Source organism: Pygoscelis adeliae, unplaced genomic scaffold, assembly GCF_000699105.1.
Source record: "Pygoscelis adeliae isolate BGI_AS28 unplaced genomic scaffold, ASM69910v1 Scaffold427, whole genome shotgun sequence".
NCBI lineage: Eukaryota > Metazoa > Chordata > Aves > Sphenisciformes > Spheniscidae > Pygoscelis > Pygoscelis adeliae.
The window spans coordinates 127,800-136,317 of NW_008825214.1; the positions used below are offsets into that span (position 1 = coordinate 127,800).

General features: G+C 51.0%; 1 protein-coding gene across 1 annotated transcript; it reads left to right on the forward strand.

Annotated features, from left to right (window-relative positions):
* The first annotated feature begins 725 nt into the window (after nucleotides 1–725).
* On the forward strand, nucleotides 726–4,446 carry DYNLL2 (dynein, light chain, LC8-type 2). The gene is made up of 2 exons (XM_009329097.1): nucleotides 726–878; nucleotides 2,588–4,446. The coding sequence occupies exons 1-2, from the start codon at nucleotides 726–728 to the stop codon at nucleotides 2,723–2,725; spliced, it is 291 nt and encodes a 96-aa protein (XP_009327372.1). The 3' UTR covers nucleotides 2,726–4,446.
* Nucleotides 4,447–8,518: the final 4,072 nt, after the last annotated feature.

Below are 8,518 nucleotides of genomic sequence, written 5' to 3' on the forward strand. Positions count from 1 at the left end.
AGGAGGAGGAGGAAAAGGAGGCTGCTTTGCCAGGCCCTAGCTGTGCTAGCTCTGTGGTGGGGCCCGCTTCCCCCTGCCCCTGTTTCTAAGCTGCAGCATGGTGTTAACCTGTTTCTGGCTCGTCAGACCGGCTTTGTCCTGTGGGGAGAGCTGAAGTCTGGGTTTCAGTGGCAGAGCAGTGGTGAGGTGATGATGATAGGCTGAACATGGAACAACACTCCTTCCTGGCTAAACTAGCAGCAGTAACTGTAACTCCTGGTATGGGGTGGAATAAAAAACACTGCTGCTGTTAACATGCTTCCTGAGCCTCCCTGCTGGAGATGGGCAGTCTGGGGTCCGTTGCTTGCAAGGCTCTGAGGAGATGATGCTCCAAAGCACTGGTGCACCTCAAAGGCAAACTTGGCTGTAGCCTATTGTTGTATAGGAGGGCTGTAGCTCTCTGCAGATCCCGTCTCCTCCCACACAGTAAGCTTTTTCTGCATGTGTTTAATGCAGGTGCTGGTGTTGGGCTATCTCTTATCTAACCTCCAGACAGTGCCAGTGCTACAGTGCTCCAGCTATAAGGGGCACCTTAACCTGGGACTACTGTAGGCTACCCTGATAAACTCACCCTGGGCATAACAGGGGGTTTGTAGTATCAGCTTGTGACGCAGACTGCCATAGGAAGGACAACCTCTGATGTACAAGAAGCTTCTCCTTTCTTGGGAAGGGATTAAAGGAATCGTATGTTCTGCCTTAGGTTCACGATGTCTGACAGAAAGGCTGTGATCAAGAATGCGGACATGTCCGAGGACATGCAGCAGGATGCTGTAGACTGTGCTACACAGGCAATGGAGAAGTACAACATAGAAAAGGACATTGCAGCATATATAAAGAAGGTAACTAAGGGATGAGGGGGCTGCTCTGGCTGAGACTTCCTGAAGCTCTGAAGTATGTGTGCCTGTCATGAGCCTGAGTGTCTGTCTGAGACTTCATACTTGTGTGTTTGGAGGAGGAAGATGCTTTCTTCTTGGCTTCTTTACTGCTATTCCCAGGAGGATGGAGTGACTTCTCCAAGGTCAGAGGAGGGCTATGGCAGAGCCGGGCCTGGTCTGTTGCTCTGGCAAGTTCTGAGCAAACAGTGAGAGTGCTGTCCCTCTGGATTTGCCAGCCTAGAAAGAGCTGGCTGCAGTCTCTCTTTAGGCCTTGCTCCACAGATGCTGCTGCTTGACTTGCAGTACCAGTGCAGGGTGGGATTGCTCTGTTTCATTCAAAGTGGGTAGCTGTGCACATGCGGTTCTGTCTGCCACGTTCCTGGCTCTGGGGTGGGTGGTGTGGAGGAGGATGGGGCCTTGTGCTGGCTGGCGGGGTTGTGAAAGGTGCTGCTTTAAAAACAGTGCAAACAGCTGCCCTGGCTTGTGAAGAGGTGTCTCCCCATTTGCAGGAGCCCATTAACTTAAGTCTCGGGCTTGACAGCATCTGTCAGTTCCCCCTGTAGCCACTTCTCCGAATGGTGAGGCAAAGTGCTTTTGAAGGAGGAAAGTGTGACTTCACAGGCAATGCGGTCCTGGCACCTGGGCTAGCTTTTGGGCCTTGCTTGTAATCTAAGCTTGAATGTAAAGGATTCAAAGGTGTATCCTTACCTCTCAGATCACTTTGAGGCAAGACTTATCTCAGAGTGCTTGGGGCAATGCAGCCTGTAAAGTGAGCGAGTGCAACAGAAGGCATCCAAAAAGAAGTTGGCCTTTATTTCCTGAGAGTGTGTTGGGAGGAGGGAAGCAATTTGATGCACCTTCATGCCCTGGCAAGAAAGCCTTTTCCTTACTTCAAAGGTTACCTGCAAAGAGCTCAAGCTGTCTTGCTGCTGTCTGAGGACTAACACTTGCTTTAATCTTGAATGTTGAGTCTGTTCTACTGGCTCTGTCTCAGGGGAGGGAAGGGTGTTCTTGGGAGTTGTGTATTAATTAGAGGGAGGAAAATGGTCTTTAACCCTATCTTACCTGCTAAGGAGGAGAAGACTGACTATTAAGCCAGCATTCAGCTTGCTCACCTCTGGCCTCTTAGGTCTCCATGTGCTGTCTGGCCTGTGAATTTGCCTGCTCATTTTCAGTGCAGATTTTTTTCTCCCTTTTATGTGAAGAAGAGTCCCAAACAGCAGAAGCTAGACTTCTCCTTCCTTTTTTTAGGTGACCTTTAAGCTCAAATGCCTTGCTGGAGCAGACATGCCAATCTTTTTTTATTTTTTTGAGAGTGGGTTTGGAATGGGAGAGGAGAAATATTCCCCTGAGCTAGCCTACACGCAGGGCTTGAATAGCACTGTACCAAGGAGGGCTCTTAGGTCTGCTCTTTCTGCTCAGGGCTGATGGGTGATCTAAGTCTCAGGAGATGATTCGCTTGCATTGGATCCTTCAAACAATCCAGACCAGAGGTCTGGCTGTGTCAGTTGCTACTTCGCTTAATATAATAGTGTCTTGCAGTGGGGAATCTAAAGATGCTGCAGGTGGGAGGAGAGGCGATAGTGTCTGAACAGAACCAGCTCAGAATTTGTGCTTAGAACTATTTTCATGTGGGCTTTCTTGGCCTTAATGCCTCTCTTCTCTTTCTTCAGGAATTTGACAAGAAATACAACCCAACTTGGCACTGCATTGTTGGCAGAAACTTTGGCAGCTATGTAACACACGAGACAAAGCACTTCATCTATTTTTACTTGGGTCAGGTTGCAATTCTTCTCTTCAAGTCTGGATAGGAAGTAGGAGCAAGTGAAATTTGGACTGTAATGCACTGATGGCTGAAGCCACGACTCCCTTTAACATGGCTATGCCGCTGCATGGACTGTATACTATATTTAATGTGTATATGTTGCAGTAAAAATCTACTTCTGTTTAGTTGCCTGGGAAGAAGGCGGCATTTTTTTTGTTACTGCTTTTTTTGGTTGTATTGCACTAGGAAACCTGTAAATGCTTAAACAATGGCCTTTACGTGGGAAGAAATAAAACTATTCCACAACAGCTCCCTCAGTGGTAACTCCTTCTTTGAGGCTGGGAAAACTTCTTTGGGCAGGCCAAAAGACCCTGACTTCCTTACTGAGTTTTATTAGACTGTTAATCTTGTAACAAGGAGCAAAGCCAGTGTGAGCCTCTGTACCCACCCTGCAGACTGTAGAGAGCTGGCTCTCCCAGTAACCTCAGTGCAGGTGCTTAGACCTTCCCTGAAAGCTGGTGGGGTGGCTCTTGATTACGTGGCTTTCACACACAAGTTGAACTCCACCTCGGACTGTGATAAACAGACTTGCAGCTGGCACCCTCGGTGTTCTCTTTCAGTGCCCATCACTGTATTTTTGGCTCTGCTGAAACATTGACCTAGACTTGTAAGCGACTCAGCCTGGTCTAGGAGACTTCTGCAAACATCCCCCTGAGTTGCTGCTTGCTGCAGAAAGCAGCATCCTGTGGCTGAAGTCTTTAGACCTTGATACTGAGATCTAAAGCCACGTAGCCCGTTCCCGAAATGGAGTAGGATATCAAATTGGTGACTACTGACAACAGCTCTATTTGGCATGTTCTTAGCCAGTTGTCTCAACACTGCCTTAACTTGATGCTCTCCTTAAAGCAAGCTAGTCATGTGGAAGACTTGTAAGTGGCCACTGTCTCCTTTTTTATTTTCTGTAGCTGATAAGCTATTTCTGGAGGACTGTCCTCCATGTTCTGATATCTGCTTTTGTTCTTAAAGCACAGTACCAAGAAGTTAAATTTACATGTGATGTTTGTGTGAAGGAAACTCATGTGACATCTGCTTCAAAGGCAGACAAATGTCTTGGTCTCCATGATGTTGTCTTAGTATGTACTGACTCTTGGATTACACTGCAGGAAGTTCTTTTTATCTGGGTGTGGAGAAATGCTGTGTGATGGCAATTAAATATCTGGTGCTTGTCATAAGGTCTATTTATTGGTTTGCTAACTAATGCATAGACAATATCACTGGGCTGGGGAGCCAAACTTGTCTCTGAGATGAATTTGGTGTTGGTAATAAGTCACTGCTGGGGGAGAAAGGGCAGAGTGAAGGGAGCTCTTTCATTGTGAAATGAATTGATGACCCAGGTTGACTACTTCCTGAAGTAAAAGTCCTTCTTGTCTCTGTGCAAAATCCAAAGTATGCCTAATTTTGTAATATTGATAGAACAATGTTGTAACTAGAAAGAATGTAGCTGTCATAACTTCATGTTGATGGAAATGTCTGCACTGGGGTAATGTGCCTTGGACTGCCTGGGGCACTCTTGTGGTCTTGTCTATTCAGAACTCCATTCTGGATCCGAAAGGAGAATGTTTTGGGTTTGTTTTTTTTTCCAAGCATGAGTCTAATGTGAACCTGTTCACGGTCTCTCGTGGAGCAAGATCTTTTCCCTTCATAACTGCAATGGCTCAAATACCACTTATTTTTTTCAAACATTAAAGGTGAATTGACACATTTAAACAGCCTCTAGTTTTTTCTTCATTGCTAGCTGTGTCCCAAGCAAAAACTGCACTTGTCCAGAGAGGGTGAGCAGTGAGTTCTCTGTGCTGGAAGATGCTGATGACCCAAAGGAGGCAGGTCTGCAGAGGGAGAAACCTGACCTGAAGAGCATATGTGGCCCATCTGTGCTGGTGCTGACCTCCAGCCTGGCTCAAACGCTGCGCCAGAAGGAGGGATCGAGGGGAGTGGAGTGTGTCCTGCTGCAGCCCTGATGGGATGCTTCTGTGCCAAGTAACCTAGATATGGAGGCACTGGGGCTAACCTCTTAATGACTTCAGACAAACCGGGGGTGGTATAGCAGCTGGGGTCCTGGCTCCTGTACACACTCAAAGGTGTCTCCCTGCTTTGCAGGAAAGTAGGTTTCCCCTTCAGGCTTCCTCCCTGTGCTCGGTAGAAAGGAGAGATCTGAAACTCCTGCCAGTTGCCTGGAGCTGGTGTGTGTTTAAAGCCTCTCGCACTGCAGGGGCTGTGGGCTTGCCCTTAAACAACCCCCCCTCAGCTGGCTACCTTGCTCCTGATGCAACCTGAATTTGGGTTGTGGCCTCCCTGATATTCTGGAAAAGCTGTGGGTGCTTAACCAACTACAGTAGTGTAACAGCTATGCCGTGGGGCAGTAACACCAGCATGAGAAACAAGGGGAAGCTGGGCTGCAGGCAAGCATGACTCAGGCTAAGCAGCTATAAAATGAGCTGAACCCAAAACTCCCAAGCAAGCAGCAGTACGACTGTTACACACAGGGAATCTGCTATAACCTAAACCTGGCAGTGCTGGAAAGCAGAGGTGGTTTCTAATTTGGGGGAGCTCAGAAGTCCCAGCCAGCCTTTTAGCTAGAAGTGTAGTTACAGGGCTTAAGCTCCAGCCACGCTGTGCTGGGGCTCTGCACTACTGGCCTGGCTAGGTCTGAGTTAATGCTGCAGCTCCAAGAAAACATTTGGAGCCTTGTGGGGCTGGGGTGGTTGAGCCCTCTTGCTGTGCAGGGTTTTTAGTCAAAGCTAGTGTCAGAGAAACTGGCTCCTGAATGCCAGCTGCAGCACGGGAGGCTGCTAATCCAAACCTGAGGTGAAAAACTTTTCCAGCCTGAGTTCTGCCTGTGGGAAAGCACCCCTTCCAGCCACGTATCCAGTGGCTGCGGTGCCGGTGTAAATCGGTCCCTGGCGGGATGTGGAGGCCCTGCCAGGGCTGGAGGGACGGCGTGCCCTGGAGCTGACGCAAGCAAGTGGAAAGTGGGTTTAGTGCTTCCTTGGATGTGTCACTGCAGCAGGAGTCCCGCTTCAGGCTAAGGAAAAGAAGCTCTAGCTCACACCTTTAGCAATTAGGCAGTGAAACTGAGCCCTGCTCACCTCCCCATAACCCCTGCAATGGACACCAGTCCTCAGCCTTTCCCCTAAACCATCTTTTGCGTAGCACTGGGGCTCTAGAAGATACAAACTTCCTCAAGTTAAGCAGCGCTTCCCTCTACATGGCTGAGAGCAGGGTGAGGTTTTAAGGTGGAGCTTTCTGTCCCTGCTGCCTTCCCCTCCTGCTCCCCAGCAGCTGTCTGACATAGCTTTTGGCTTTGACTTTTTCCGTTGCTGGGCTCTGCTTTGTCTCCAGTTTCCACCAGGCGCAGGTGTCCTGAATGATGCCTTGGAGAGTTAACTGCTTCTGTGCTGGAGAGGCCAACAGTGTCCCCAGGACGGCCGCTCAGTTTCAACAGGGGCATGAAGCTATTTGGAAACATCTGGATCTGGGGCACTGAGTGGAAGGTATGTATCTGGGGGAAACATCTGGAGAAAAAACCTGCTTCCAGATGTGTTTGGGCAAAAATGCTATTTAAATGTAAACTCAATGTACATTACTGTCCTGCCTTACAAGCATTCGGAAAAAGTCTGATTGCAGGGGAGTCCGAGGTGCTGGCTGCTGCTTGTCGGTGGAGGTCTGGGTGCAGGACAGTGTCTGCAGATGTGCCTGTGCATTCGCTGTGGGTAACGGTGCGGTTCGTGGTTGGGGAGAGTGTCACATTATTTTCTCTTGTACAAGCCAAGTTATTCAATTCCTCATGTCGAGTATTTCTTCCAGATGTGGCCTTACAAAAGCAAAGCTTTGCGGCACTGAAGAGCAGACAGGCTGTTTTTTGGTAGCTGTGCTCCATGTGTGTAACTACCAGACATTATCTAGGATTCATTCTTCTGCGGAGGGAGCGTGGTGTAAAGCCGCAGGAGGTGTGTGACTCGTTAGCAGGGAGAGCTAGCCTTGCTCCCTGCCTGCCTGGCACAATGTTCTTCCCCCTTCTCTGTGACCACCTGGGACTGTGGGAAGGGACAAAGTGATGGTGACGTCCTCCCCACCCTGGGCATCCTGCACAGGGACCAGGCGTTCCCGTGGGAACATCCAGGCTGCAGGTCAGTGCTCTCCTTCCCTCCCATCCGGCAAAGCCAGCCTGTGGCGCTGCCGTTGCGGTGTTAATCTTCCCCAAGCACGTGGAAGCAGAGCCTGTCACTGGTAAACCCGGTACCCAACAGACGTGTTCCTTCTCACAGTGCTTTTGCGGGAGATTTGAGATGAAGAGAGAAAACGTGGAAATCATTTTTCTCTCGCTTTCAGTCTCCGACGGGTAAATCCTTAGGAGGCCGGTGCCACGCAGTGAAGGAAGCAGGGCTGTGCCATCCCTGCCCACCCGAGGTTTCCCTGCTTTGTTCTATTTATTGAGCAATGATTCTGACACCCTTTCCCAGACTGTGACTCATAGCAGCGCTGTCTTTGCATAAGCCATGCGTCTTGGAGCGCTTTATAGATACAGGAGCTGCAGGAGCCTCACAGGAGCCAACTGTGTTTATTAAAAGATGATCAGATGTTTCCTCCCTTAAGGCAGTGTCTAGCTGAGGCTGAGTAATAACTCATTACCAACAAGACAAATAACTGCTTATCATCGGGTCAGCGCCTTCACCAGCCCTTCTGTTAGTGACGGCAGGCGCCATGCTTCTCCTGCACCGAGCACTGGTGGTCTCAGCACCCAGCACAGGGGGGTAAGAAGGGAGCTGCCCTGTCAGACCCGGCTCCAGTCCCCGTCCCTTCCCCTGCCGGCAGCCTGAGCAGGGGCAACCCCAGGCTCTGCTCTGCTGCTCAGCAGGGTTTGGCCCCGGGTTAAGCTCGAGGAATGGTTTTATCCAGCCCTGGTGTAGCTTGTTTCCTCCTCCTTGTGGAAGCAGGTTGCTGTAGTGGCCTCGCAGTCCATGTCTTTCTGTCCTAGTGCTGGGGACTCAGAGCAAATGCACCAGAGCTTGCTGTGGCCTGGTGGAAAAATCAATGGTGGGTCAGTGCAGCGTGCCACAGAGGTGCCCTGGGAGCGCTGCCGGGGCCGTGGGAGAGGCAGGATGTCACGCTCCGCCACGTCCCCCGTCCCCGTGTGCCCCTTGCTGCCCGGCGCCGCAGCGCTTGCTCACAGGCCTCTCTCAAGAGAGGCTGGGCAGGAGGGGGAAGCAGCAGAGAGCAGGGCCAGGTCTCGTCCCCTTGCAGGACATGGGGCTGGGACCCTCGCAGGCTTGGTCAGAGGCTTTTCTCAGACGCCATCCTCTGGCGCGGCCGCCGCGGCCCTCCCCTGCCAGATGCCATGGCATTTCTCCATGTCCTTTGTTCCCTCCCTTGCTTACGTGTCTCCATTGATTTATGGCCGTTGTGGAGCAGCCTGACCGCAGCTCAGCTGCTTGCCCAGACCCCGGCTGGGCTGCATGCCCTCGCCCCTGGCCTGCTGGGCAGGGAGGGTTCTGGGGAGAGGTCCAAGCCCCATATGCAGTAGGGCCCCCCCCCCTGCATTTAAACACGTGCATGGACTTTTCTTTCACCTCCTTCCAGTCTGGGTGTGAATGAAGTGCTTTCAGGGGGAGGAGATTGCTGGGAGCCCCGCTCCCCCTGTGCATTGGTTGCAGCCCATAAAAGCATCCGAGGAATTCGCCACGGCAGTCCCTGCGCGGGTTGAGCGCGGTGAAAGCCACCCTTTGTTCCCGCAGCCCGGACCGCCAGGTCCCACACACCGATCGGGCTGGAGTCTGCGGAG